This window comes from Gekko japonicus, unplaced genomic scaffold (assembly GCF_001447785.1).
Source record: "Gekko japonicus isolate JY-2015 unplaced genomic scaffold, Gekko_japonicus_V1.1 scaffold572, whole genome shotgun sequence".
Classification (NCBI taxonomy): domain Eukaryota; kingdom Metazoa; phylum Chordata; class Lepidosauria; order Squamata; family Gekkonidae; genus Gekko; species Gekko japonicus.
Window position 1 is genome coordinate 795,749 of NW_015167553.1, and position 14,245 is coordinate 809,993.

At 41.4% G+C, this 14,245-nt stretch overlaps 1 protein-coding gene across 1 annotated transcript in view; it reads left to right on the forward strand.

The window, feature by feature from the left end:
* The window catches only part of CPNE8 (copine VIII), a 149,320-nt gene that overhangs the window by 80,353 nt on the left and 54,722 nt on the right, over positions 1 to 14,245 (forward strand). The window contains exons 6-8 of the mRNA XM_015413714.1: positions 8,774 to 8,850; positions 9,278 to 9,341; positions 11,495 to 11,598. Of these exons, the coding sequence (XP_015269200.1) occupies positions 8,774 to 8,850; positions 9,278 to 9,341; positions 11,495 to 11,598 (245 nt within the window). The remainder of the gene's footprint in view (positions 1 to 8,773; positions 8,851 to 9,277; positions 9,342 to 11,494; positions 11,599 to 14,245) is intronic.

The following is a 14,245-nucleotide window of genomic DNA, read 5'->3' on the forward strand; positions in this document are numbered from 1 at the left end:
CTCTTTGCAGCACCACAGGAATGGACTGGTCATTTCTGGCACCTCGCATAGTGAATGCATACTTTTGGACTTCGCTTAATTTCATTTCATGCAGGTTATTTCTGGTTTGGTTGAGGAAGAAAACTTTCTGTTTGGATTGCATTTATGGGAGTCATAACCAAATGCTGATGCTTCCATTAAATCAATGGTTCCCAAACTTCTTCAGGCCACTGCCCCCTTGTTTCCATAAACTCATGCCCAATACCCTCTCTTTTCAACCTGTCAACTAGTAATTAACAACCAAAAATCAAAAAGTTTGGCCATTTTACTTCAACGACTATATAATATTCTTATGTTACAAAGCCCAAAACTAAAGTTTTTATTTATTTATAGGTCTACCCTACCAAATTCCCTAACTTACTACAACACCACAAAGAGCAGTTTTTCTCCTTCCCTCTTATTCATTGGGATTTTACTTTTCTTCAAATTATCTTTTGAATTCTTCTGCTTCCTAATTTCAGCAGTATGCTCTATCCCATATACTCAATTGCCCTTGATAATATTTCAGCATTCACCGGATTTAGTCTGCACTCCCAATTAACTCAAATGTTGCCCATTATTACATTATTCTTAGTCAAATCCTTTTATCTTTCTCTTGTTACCATAATTCATTACAACAAAAAGATATATAGCTCTTGCCTCCTAATTCCCCTCCCTTTCTCTAACACTTCTTCTGCTCTTCTAAGTTCCATTAAGTGCCGGAAGTTTTTAAATTCCAGTAATTTTAGACCCAGATTCTGCCAGTTCCTTTCCCAACAATATATCATCATTCTTTTGTGACACATACATTTCTTTTTAAATCTTTTAAGTTTCTCCTTTTTTTTCATCTGGCATTTATTAAAATATCCCTTTTTCTGTTGCTCCTTCTCAGCTTCTTTTGAGTACCTAAAATTTTTGCCTTCATGTATCTTTAATTCTGGGTTCTGGCTTCTCTTCCATGCAAGATTTTTGGATCTTGTATTACTTTTACAGTTCTTTCCAAGTCCTCTTAGTTCCTTCTTTGTCTTAGTTTGTCTTTTTGGGGCATGTCTTTTTTTTGGTTGCGTTTCATATCTTAGGTCAGTCCCTGTTATTGACTGCTTTCTTGGGTAAAGTTCAGCTTTCTGTTGTGCCTCTTTCGTATATAATGATTGGTTACTTGCTGACTCCCTCTCCCGGTCTATTTCATATTGTTTCAACACAAAAGAGAATCGTTCAGTTTCCTCATTGTTTTCCATCTCCTCTTGGCTATCCTGTCGATCTCCAATTATATTTTTCAAGGCTGTTGTCATCGCATGTTTCAAAAAAGATTTAAACTGTTCCACAGTAGCACCTTCTAATTGCCATACTATCTCTGGTTCCTTCTTATCATCCAATTTTGCCGCCGCCGCCATTTTCTCGCTACACTTTAACAAGTTTACAAATAATCCATAAAACTTTTTAAGTAGCTGACCTCAAAGCCCACAAAGTTCTTTTTCATAGTTATCGGCAGTACTTAATTAGGTTAGCTGGTTTTGTTTTTTTTAAAGATCAGGTTTCTGTGTAATCTTACCCCCGTTTCACTAATCTTACCCCCGTTTCAGAACTTGAGTCCTTCCTCTCTCTTTCCGCAGCCGCTGTGTCCATATAGTTGAGGATATCTAGAGGGGGGGGGGATTTTCAGCTCCAAGTCTTCACTTCTTGCATGGAGTGCGTCGTAGAGTATTGTTTATATGAGGTACCTTTGTCTTAACATAAACTACTTTAAAAAGGCAGGTCGCTGCTTTAAGACACGGAAAACCGTGCTCTTCCCGATCTTCGTCCTTGCTTCGGGGCAAGCTGGCTTCACCTCCCGTGATTCGCTGTCATCGGGAGGGGCCAGCCGAGCCCCCTGCAACTTCCCCTCCCTCCAAGAAGGGAAGCCGAGCTCGTCCGCTCAAACGGTGGGCTCCAAAAAGGACGAAGGGGAGCCGGTCGGCTCGGAGCCAGTCCGAAACTCGACCGGACGCGGCGCCATCTTGCCTCTCTATTTAGGATCCACTGTTCAGTAAATTCTTAATGTGATGGATGGGTTTGATGAAGTGATACCTGTGTCCCAACATTTGGAGTCAATTTCTTTGCTTGGAGAGCTTGGATGACCACACTAAACCACATCCCACCAAATATGATATTTGAAATGCTACATGGAGCTTCTTAACCACTGTCCATTATGCTGGATTATTCTTTCTGTGACCAGAAGTCTTGCTAAGATTTCTTAAACATTGGCTTCAGCTCAGTGTCAGTTTGTAGCTCATTTAGTTCTTCATCCACTACCCAAACTTCCTCAGTATCTGAAAATATTTATCACCCAATCTGGAATTTCCATAAAAAGAAAATCCTCAAATCATGGAGCATATCCAAATGGTCACAAAAAATGCAAATGATCATCTTGTATCCCACCTCTAGCTTATCCAGGCTTGGAAACTGGTACAGCTTTGCAGAGGCTTATACTGCATTTGAATAGAGTTAACTTTGAAATAAATGTAGAAACAACAGATTTGGCCTTAATAGGATTGACATCATTTCCTTGCAACTGCAAATTCATTTCATTGAACTTTGCAAATAGTTCTGATAAATAAGCACTGATCTTTGAGTTCATCACTAAGCAAAGCATTTGTGTCTTTTACTCCACAACAGTGTCAAAAAGGTCATAGAAGCATCTCACACAGTTGCCTTTAGAACTTTAGAACACAGTTGCAGCAAAGGTTCAAGCTGTTGGTTTTAACCTTTAAAGCCCTGGGACCAACATACCTTCAGGACCATCTCTCCTAGTACGTCCCCCAAACAGCATTATGCTCTGTAGATTAATATCTACTGGTGATCAGGGTGTATGCCTGGCCTCAACTAGAGCCAGAACTTTTTCAGCTCTGGTACTGGCCTGGTGGAACAGTCTCCCGAGTATGATCCGGGCCCTGTGGGACTTAATGCAATTCTGCAGGGCCTGTAAAACAGATGTTACTCCAAGCCTTTAGTTGAGGTGGTGCAGTTTTGTTGCTCTGTTCCATCAGCATTGTTTCTATCTTGCGTTGATTTCATCTGCTCATCTCTCATCAGCTTTAGTTACATCTACTAGTACACATATAGGGAGCCTCCAGGAGCAGATGAGTTACTGGTGCCATTGAAAGTAGTATATTAGTATAAATTGAGATATTGATTTTAAAATGTTTTGAGATATTGATTTTAAAATGTTAAATAAATAAATAAATAATGTTCAAGATCTTCATTATTCTTAACACAGAGTTCCCGAAATAGTCGATTATTGAGGTCATGGGCTTTAATTTTATTCATTGCTGTCATGGGCTCTAATTTTATTTACTGTGATGACTTGTGCAGGTCATTTTTGCAACCAGATGTTGGTGATGAATGACACAGTGAATGGTAAAGACATTTGGCACTGTTTTTGTTTTCAAGTAAGCCACACACCCACGGTAGCGAACAGTCATTGATGGTGCTCCATCAGTTGGACAAGCAAGTATGTTAGTAAGCAGAATTTCCTTGTCTTTGAAAAACTGCACAACAACTTGAAATATTGATTCCCCTTTAGTATCAGTTCTTAGTTGCCTTGCAAATAACAACTCTTGAGCCAAACTGTCATCTTTTATGAAGCGCACATAAGTGAGAAGCAAAGATTAATTGCCCAGCAAAATTGACTCATCCAGCTGTAATGCAAATTATGTTGTCCTCAGTATGCAGCACAATGTATCTGCCACATTTTCAGCCATTTCATGGCTCTCGGTGGTGGTGGTGGTGGTGCTGCTGCTGCTGCTGCTCTTCAAGCTTTTTCTGTTATGGTAGATCTCTGGAGACTGCAACTCTCTTGAGGCTCTTTCTCAGGTCACTGTGTTAACCACTACATCAGTTTGGTGTAGTGGTTAAGTGCGTGGACTCTAATCTGGGAGAACCGGGTCTGATTCCTCACTCCTCCACTTGCACCTGCTGGATGACCCTGGGCAAGCCATAGTTCTTTCAGAGCTGCTCTTGAAAAGAGCAATTTCCTTCAGAGCTCTCTCAGCCCCACCTACCTCACAGGGTGTCTGTTATGGGGAGGGGAAGGGAAAGGAGCTTGTAAGCTGCTCTGAGACTCCAAGTGAAGGGTGGGGTATAAATCCAATCTCCTCCTCTTCCTCCTCCTCCTCCTTCTTTCCTTGGACCCAGATGGCTCCTGTCTTCTTTTTTTTCCTCCTCAGAATCCTCTCTTTTCCCTCAGAACTTTCCTTTGGCTTCCTTTCAGGGACAAAATACCTTTCCCCCTTACTCCAGTAGAGGGCCAAACCCACAGGGTTACATATATATCCTAGAAATATTAATATTGGGTGGGCTGCAACAAAAATAACTTATATAGCTAAAAAGCACACTTTATAATCAACAGGTTCAGTAACTGAAACATAGGAAAATAAATATCACAGACAATACTATTATTTTAAGGACTTACTACCAAAAACTTGAAAAAATGACAAAGAGAGAAAAACTCATGTGGTGATGACAGATTCTCAAACACACAGTATAATGATCTGACTAAATCTTTGGTGGTATATTTACCAAAAATTATGATAGTTCCCCCCAGATTTCAGCATTATGCATGGGCAGAAACGTGGAGTGCCATTGGCTACCATCTAGGCTCTGCCCTGGTCAGTTGTAAATAAGTGAACAACACAGTTGAAGGGGCCTAATACCCTGCCTCTTAGCTCCCTCTTAGATAATTGCACTGGCCCCCGGGGGGGTGCTACTCACTTTGAGAACTGCGATATAAAATGAACTTAGTTAAAAGCATGAGAAAATAGTTTTCAAAGGTAAGGTTTTTATCTCTGTTAATGAAAACAAAGCATGTATATGGTGGAATAGGATAAAGGATCAGAATAGTTTGATAGTAGCACAAATTATTCATTTTTTCCCTTTGTTCTCATAAAAATATTTGTTGGGTTTCTCATCTGTGTAAAACTGAATTTATTATCAAACCCAAATTTGGCAACATATTTGGCTTCAATTAATATGCCGGTAATATAAAACTTGGTAGTATCTTGTGTTTATTTTGGTTTTAATCTTTTTTCAGTGTCTTCCAGTGTGTTTATTTAAGAATATTTAAATGTCAATCTTATAATTTTCTAAATGGGCACTGGAGATATTGCCAAGAGACTTAAAAGTAGATTATAATGTTGTTGTTATTTATTCAACTTCTATCCTGCCCATTTCCCACAAGCAGGACTCAACTAAACAAACACGATTGTCTCAAAATGTCAGTTGATACTGAGTTGTTTCAAGCTTTAGGACATGTCAGTGCCAGAGTTTTGAATTGTCTCTTCAGATTTTGGTTTCACTCCTAAGACACTTGTTCAGAAAATGTGAAAGGCAGCCCTGACCTGGATAGCCCAGGCAAGCTAAGCAGGGTCGACTCTGGCAGGTACTTGGATTGGGAGACCTCCTTGAAATACCAGAGGCGGGAGGCGGGGGCAGGCTTTATGCAGCTACCTCTCTGGATACCCTCTAGGCCCCCAGTAGTGGTCACTCACCAGAGGTCACCATGACTTCCAGGTGCACACACTCTCACATGCACACACACACAATGCACATATAAAAAAGAAAAGAAAATGTGAAAGGCAGTCCACTATACACCTGTCCCGGGATGAATGCAAACAGATGCTATGTGGTACTATTATCTTCAGGCCATTCCCAGAAATATCTTCAGATAAAACAACAAATTTGGCAAATGGTGATACAAGTGCACCATAAATTCTAGAAATACCTCCAGCAAATATGTTGCTGTGAAGTGCAGCAATGGGATCCCTTCCTTTAATTTGTTGATGGGGGCTGTCACTGAATGCGTTTCTTACTCTTTCACCAGGATATTAAGCCTCCTTTGTCAGCAGCAGCAACAAATTAATCTGCCAACTGAAAGCCATTAGATACAGTTAAAACAAACTTTGTTCCTTTCTGTGTCATTCCTCTTTAACAGGATATATATTTATATTTGTACAGAAGAACAAATGGCTATATGTAAAATGAAGGGCCATATTAAATACATATTAGAGGCCTTGTATGAATGCTGATGTTTAAAGATGATTTTAGATGATTTTTGTAATTCAACTGTGCAGTATACACCCTGAGGAGAGCGCAGGAGATTTACACCAGTCAGACTATCAGTGTCATATACTATCTTAAATATTTCACCTGACATGAATTCAAAATTATTGTGTTACCCTCTCCTACTGCTTATGCCAGTGAATTAGCTGTCACTTATGCCCAGATAAACAGGCCGGCTGAAGACCATCCTTTGGCCAAACTGGAGTCAGACATGAGTGTAATTAAATCATTGCCCACTTCTCGGTTTCCTGACATTTTAGGAATGCAGCAAAGGCAGAAATATAGTTCATACAACGTCCTTCCCCTCATTTGTCTATTCTCATGGTTAAATGGAGGGTAAAAATATTAGTGGTTAGAGATGGCATGCATAACACAGTGTAAGAGCTTATTTCATTATCTTATTGTATTAGTAGAGCTTTAACATAACTATTATTTTAAAGTATGTATGTCTTCTGATTTTTATATTGGTAAAAAGGTTGTACCACATTGCACAGGTCTGTATTTCAGTGGGCATTTGATAGCTTTTTATGACTGTTTTTATTTTATACTAGCCTGCTACCCGTGCTTTGCTACGGTATTTAAGTTCCGTAAATCCAGTTATAATACTGATGATGTGAAATTGGAAATGTGACATTTATTGTAGGAATTCTAACAGAGAAGATTGTAGTGTAAGAAAGGAAGTGATACATAGGTACTTTTTTCTCTCTCTACTGAAGGACCTCTCTCTAGACCACATTGGTGGTTCTGCCCTCAGGTGCTAGGATGACCAGGCTGCTTGATGAGCTTATTCTGGAGCAGTCCACATAGAACTGTCCATTTAAGAAGCAGTCGTCTGTTAAGTCCACTCCTGCTAACTTCCATGAAAGTGATGGCCTCTCTACTTGTGTTCCTGGATTGTTTTGCTCATATAGAGACTGTGTTGTTCTGAGCACCTCAGGGTGATTTTGCTGGTACTTGGCCTGTGCAGCTCAGTGCACTGCAGGAGTGCTATGTGCAAATGTCTTTGCCGCATTCCTAAGTTGCCTTCTCCTTGTAAGGTTGGTGTATCTGGCTCGATATTTGCCAGGAGCTATCTTGGGGGCAGTGAGAGGTGTGAGGGGGAGTTGGTGTGAGGGAGTGGTGATGTGGTGGACATTTCTTCAGGTTCATGAGGGAGGCACGCATCGAAATGGCACCTAGAAATGTCCTTTACTATCTCCCCATAAACATTCATACCGGCCTGTCTGGTGTTGGGGGGATTGTATTTAAAGGCATCGGGGAGGCTGAGCCAGCAGCAGTGCTAAGGCAATCCTGCTGAGTAAACTTCTCCAGCGGCTGTAAGCATCCCACCTCCTCTCCTACACCTGACAGGCAGCTGCCTGTCGTAGGATGGGGAGGGGGGAGGAAGTGTAGGAGATGGAGGGGGGAGGAGCATTAGAAGCCACTGTGGAGGTGGGGCTGCACCCGACAGACAACTGCCTGTTACGTGTAGGAGGTGGGGGGAGTGTGTCGGAAGCCATCCCACCTCCTCTCCTACACCTGATAGGCAGCTGCCTGTCCAGTGTAGGAGATGGAGGGGGGAGGAGCATTAGAAGCCACTGTGGAGGTGGGGCTGCACCCGACAGACAACTGCCTGTTACGTGTAGGAGGTGGGGAGACTGTGTTGGAAGCCATCCCACCTCCTCTCCTACACCTGACAGGCAGCTGCCTGTCCAGTGTAGGAGGTGGAGGGGGGAGGAGTATTAGAAGCCACCATGGAGGTGGGGCTGCACTTGACAGACAACCGCCTGTTAGGTGTAGGAGGTGGGGGGAGTGTGTTGGAAGCCATCAGAGAGGCTGGGCCAGCAGCATTACTGAACCTCAGAGGTGCTTGTTGGCTACTCCCGATTTCCTCAACTGTCATTAGCTGTCTGCAGTCCCCTGTAACTGTTGACTTTTTTTAACCTCAGAACTCTGGATCTGCAGCTGACCAATCAGAGAGTGGGGGGTGCAGGGAGAGAGCTGCCTGACAGCCGCATAGGAATCAATGGGAGGAGCACATTTCCCCCCTTTTGACCCACTTAGGGGATCAAATTTCTAAAAATCCCTTCTTAGCAAGCACCTACACCACGGTGGGAACACTCTCCCCGGATTTGGTGTCTCTAGGTCCAGCGGTTTGGCCTGGGCGTTGATTGTACGGTGAGGAAGGAATATTAATTTCTGGAGAGCACAGAATGTGGTCATTTACCTAAAACATTTGCAAGATGCAAAAGAACATCTGTCTTTTTTATTAAAATACTTGCTCATGCTCATGCATACATTTTTTCTGTCCCTGTTCTTTTCTAAGAATTATGTCTTCCCTTCTTTTGTCTGCCTTAACTACAGTTTAGCATTATGTTAACCATGGTTAATACTAACAAATGTTATGCTGTAATTAGATTTTGAAACTCCAAGTTGCAGTAGGTTTGCAAACCATGGTTAGTACCACACAGAACAATAAGGAGGACAAACATTCCAGAGCAGAAAGAGATGGGAAGGGATCCCATTGCTATGAGATGTGCAACTTCACATCTGCACCGGGCTTTATTCAACAAATTATATTCTCCTTCCTAAATCTGTATTCCATTTGGGTAGATTGGAAAAATCTTGACCAGAGAGAACTTATTGAAGCTCTATGATTTTACATGTTATTGGTTTGCAGGATTTCTTAGGACAAGTGTTCTGTACCCTTGGAGAGATTGTTGGATCACAGGGAAGCAGATTAGAAAAGCCAATTGTGTAAGTATATTTTTAAAAAACAAGTTAACGCAGAATTTCTTTAACCTTAACAAATGGCTGCCAGCCTTTCCTTTGAGATACACAGCTCCTTACACGCTTTGGTGTTTGACAAATGAGAATTCTGGACACCCACTGAAGGATGACAATGTTCTTATCCGGTGATACCTTTTCCGAATTTGATTGTGATAGATTTGTATAAAATGTGTAATTATTTATATTATATGCACATGCCATGAAGTATATGGTAAAGTCTACAAATAGAGATGTAAAAAAATAATTTTGTTTCTTAATCAGCCATATTCCAAAATGGCAGTTGTTGACCCATTGCAATGCTTGACTTGTGATGATTGGTTAGTTAATAATGATTAAAAAAAGCTTTGTTGTGTAATCCCATACTGAGTTGTGTATCAATACTGTTTCGTTCCAGAGGAATTCCTGGGAAGAAATGTGGCACAATAATACTAACAGCAGAGGAACTGAACTGTTGCAGGGTAAACTTCCCATTTTGGGGTTCATTTTATTAAAATATACTATTTAACTCCTAGTTGGTATAGAGATCATTTGCACAGAGCGTACGGAACAGTACTTAATTTGAAAAGCTGATGGCAGGGCATTTGTGGTGAAAGGAATAACTATGAAACTGTTCTGTGTTTTCTTTTTAAAGAATTGCAGCTATATAAAGCCAATACAAAGTCATAGTTTTCATTGTAACCTTAGATAGTGATGGAGAAAATAAGGTCATTAAATGGTAGTCATATTTTTGTGAAGTAGGTTGAGACCTAACTGAATTTTGTTGTTCATTCATAAACTTTCTAGATCGTCATAGCCATCTGGCACACACATCCTCTGCTTTCCATCCATAAATCTGGAATAATGACTGTTTGCCTTCATTACAATAAACAAATATAAATAGCTTTAGGCCAGTGTAACTGATTGTATCCACAGTATGTACACAGCGTGTACAATTTCTTCTGAGCAATTTAATCGCAAAGCAGAAATCTGTTCTACTAGATACATTGCTACAAACTCATTGGTACAAACTCAAATCACCTTGCAGCCAAAAGGTAAAAACAGGGCTCCTTGAGCCAATGGAAATCCTCCATTGGAAATGCCTCTGTAGTGCTAATGGATCATGCCGATATTGTTCAATATATATGGTAGGCAGCACGAACAATATCTTTCATAATGGCAGTCTGAGTAAAAAGGTGAAAATAATGTAAGTTGAGGGCCCAGTAAGGAAAAAAATGGGGAAATCGTACCTCATTCTCTGAAGTTATGATGCTCAGATTTGAAGCTAGGACAGCAGGCCTTCTACCCTCCAGTACAACATAGGGAGAGAGAACTAACTATATTTCTGTGCTGTTTGGGAGTATTAGGGAATATTGGAATTGGGGATTTCCAGTCTCCAAAGTTCATACTCTTCTACACCCCTTTAAACTGCCCAAGTCTGCTGCCTTTGAGAAAGGATTAGGTTGGTTTTCAGAAAGTGGTTTTCCTTCAGATTACAGTTAACCAATTTAGACTGCCCCCTAGTCCTTTAAATTTAAAGGAATAGGGTTGGAGGATGCCAGCTGTCATTCTCCCATATTGGGGCTGAACTACAGAGCAGCTGTATGGAACAATGGCAGCTGTAAGGAACTTGCTTATCCAAGTGCTATAGGACCATGATACCATCGGAAGATGGCCTCTGCCCCTCCCACATTATTTTCTTGAGTGTGATTTTTGTCCCATTGTGTGGCTGTTCATTTAGCATTCATTGGCCCTGTTCAGGGCCCAGTGTCTCTGGTAATTTGGCACTTAGCTGCATGCTGAAGGGAAATAAGTTGCAGGCTGTTCATTTTTCTTCAGCATAATGACCTCCTGGCATACTGAGGGCTTGAACTGTAATTCTTCTCTCATGCTGCTAGGACTCAATGCCAGCCAGCAACATGCATACTCAGCCCCCATTTGCAGAGGGGGTTCCTCTTTATGAAAAAAAGATATGGAGAGAGAATCCCCCAGGTATACAGAAAAAGGGTACCTCTCTTTCTGGGCTGCTCTGTTTTGCCAGTTTACTAACTGGCATGAGACTAGCCCATTGTTAGAGGGAATAGTGGTTTTTGAAAGCAGAGAGTTCAGATTGTTTTTCTACTCTTCATATTATTTCCTACTTTTCATGCTCAAATTTAATGTAACCTTTAGTTTATGAATATGAACTCTAATGTGAAGTCAATGGAGCTGTAGCTGCAAAAGAAATCTCTGCCTTAATCTGTATTTCGAGTTTTATTTACTATATGGTTCAAGAAGTCTACAGTAATGATAGATTAAAATATGTTGCCTTCAACAACAGATTAAAATATTGATACGCAGAGTGAAAATGACACGTTACACAAGTCATGATAATATTCCCCTGCCTAGCTAGGGAAACAGAAAGAGCCATTAGTAGTATCTTTTTCTTTTGAAGATAGATCCGGGTAGTCAGCCATGTTGGTCTGAAGCAGTAGAACAAATGTAGAGTTCAGTGGCACCTTTAAGACCAACAAAGATTTATTCAAGGTATGAGCTTTTATAGAACAAACATAAACTTGAGAATTTGATACCATTTCTATGACATACGCTTTATATTATATGTAGTAATCTGTGCATTGCATGCTTCTCTTATTAGGATGCTGTACTGATGCAGTTTTGTGCCAATAAATTAGACAAGAAAGACTTCTTCGGGAAATCAGATCCCTTCCTGGTATTTTTTCGCAGCAATGAAGATGGCAGGTAGATACTTCTTTATTTTAGACATGTCGATTTTTGGTGATAAGTTGATGTCCGGGGCAGCCTCCAGGATCAGCCCAACACAGCTGGAGGAGAGGTGCTGCTGAAAGGGGTGGGCAAACCCAGCCTGCGAACAGGGAGGTGGTTGAGGCCCTGCCGTCCTTTCTCCCTTGTGACTGATGGAAGTGGGGAGGGGAAGGGGTGGAGTGGTGCAGATGGGCTAGCAGGGGATTGGATCTGGGATAATTGGACAGTGGAGGGAGGGCTCTTAAAAGAGGAATTCCTGTAATTGCTAAGGAGGAGGATTGTTGGAGGGCTCTAACACCAGAGCAGTCCAGCCAGGGTTAAGAGGGGGTACTAGTGCTGTCAACCTCCTCTCTCAACCACATCTGAGTTTGACCAGGAAAGGAAGAGGTACTGCCTTGGCCAATCAAGATTTACAGATATTTTACCTCTGTGCAATGACAGCAGCTTCTGGAACTGCTTTCCATGGATTCCATGCATTCCCCTTTTTATCTTCCACTATACCTTTTATATTCGTTAACATAAACATCAACCATAATTAATACCTCTTTGGCATACTAGGGTTGGTTGTAGATGAATTGCTGAGGAAAACACACTTAGTGCCTCCTCTGCAGCCAGCTGTTTTAAGGAACATTGGTTGGTACTCCCGGGTGCTCATAAGAAGACAGTATATCTGCAGAATCAGAGACCGGTCTCCCTCTAGTCCAATGCTTTTCTAACATTGGTTATCCAAAAGCTTCTGGGAAGCCTCTCAAGCAAGACATGAAGACCCTCCTCTGTTGTTGTTTCCTGTCCCCAACAAATGTTATTCAGACGTGTACTGCTTCTGAACATGGATAGGTCATTTAATTGTCCTAGCTAATAGCTGTTAATAGGCCTGTTCTTTGAGGATCTAAACAGTAGCCATCACCAAATACTATCGCAATACATTCTGTAAGATAATCATGTGCTGTGTAACCATACCACCTTTTCTGTATCCCATATGCTTTGCCAGTGTGAGTCAGTTGTCCCATGTAGTTTAGCCTTTCCTAATAGAATGGGTGCACCAACTTCTCAATCATTTTTGTTATCCTGTTCTGCTCCTTTTCAAGTTCCATTGTATCCCTTCGGAGAAAGAGTAGCCAGAATATTTTTAGCATAATAGGCCACACCCCTGACAGTGCAGCTCATTGGCATATTAGGCCACACCCCCATGACTTCTCTTGGCTTGCCTGGACGCCCTGCAACTGTGGGGAGCCCGGGCAAGCTGGCCCTTGGACAGGCCAGGGAAAGCACAGGGAGGCATTTAAATACCTCCCTGATCCTTCCAGGGGGCCCCCTGGCCCGCCCATCTCGGAGTCACTGGGTGGGATCACTCTCCAGGCCTTCCCTCTGTCACCACGCACGCAGAGGTTTTGGCTGTAGTGGGCGTGGCCAACTCTGAAGCCAAACGGAACTCCGTTCCTGTGTGTTCCTGCCCAAAAATAGCCCTGTTTTTAGGCTTCCCAATGCACATCTGGTTATTTTATTTCCAGTTCTTAACATTGTTATGTCTGCTCAATAATGCCTCCAAGTCAAATCCAAATTGACATCTCAGCCAAATAGCAGTTCAAACACATTCCTACAGCTGCATTCACACCCTCTTCCTACATCCAGCTTATATAACCTCTTCCCATAACAACAGTTCTCTTAAAGGAACATACACACACCTACACCACAAACATAAATGCTATCTTTTCAACTGCTACCTCCCACTAAAGTGATATTTTTCATTAAGCTGTCTATCTACTGAGGCTTCTAAATTTTATTTCCTGGAGATCTGAAGGTAATTTAGATCTTGTCAGTTAATACAGGTCTCAGATTCCCCCCCCCCCCCGGATGTATGTAACATTACTTTTACTTATACTGAACCTCTTTTGCCAGTTTGTTGTCCACTCATTGCATTTGGCAAGGCACTGTTTGTAGCTCTTCACCATGTATAGATTCTCATCATTGTGAATAATTTTGTGTCATCTGAAAACTTTTATATAATTCTGCTCAGGGTTGACTTCAAATTGAATATTTCATGTTGAATACTACCAGTGCTGATGCAGATCCTTGTGGTATTGACTCCCTAATGGTTTTCCTCTATGAAAACTGTATTTTGTACCTGTTTTCTGTAACCAGTTACTAATCCATGAAGGCCCATCTTCTTATTTCTGTACTGCTTGGTTTACCCTGGACATAATTAAAAGCTTTTCATAATTCTAAGGAAAATATTTGCTAACCCCATTTTTGCTGAGTCTCAAAGAATTGTAGAAAATTCATAAGGCAAGAAGCCATTCCCAGTTCTGTTTTTTCTTCACCTTCAGTTTATGCAGGACAGAAATTAGGTGAATGGAACTGCAACTTCCTGACTCTCCTTGCCTCCCTTTTTTAAAATTAGTATTTATAGAGTTTAACCTAGATGAGATGCTGGGAAATCCATGAATGGATCTCTAGTGCAGTACATTTTTTTCTGAATTAATAACGATCCCATGATCCCCTACTGTCAACTGGGGTGATGATATGCATAATAAGGGGTTTTAACTTCATCCCTATGTTGACCCCTTTTGGAGAAAACATACCATTTGCCAATATATTCCCTGTATGGTTTCTCCAGTGAGGC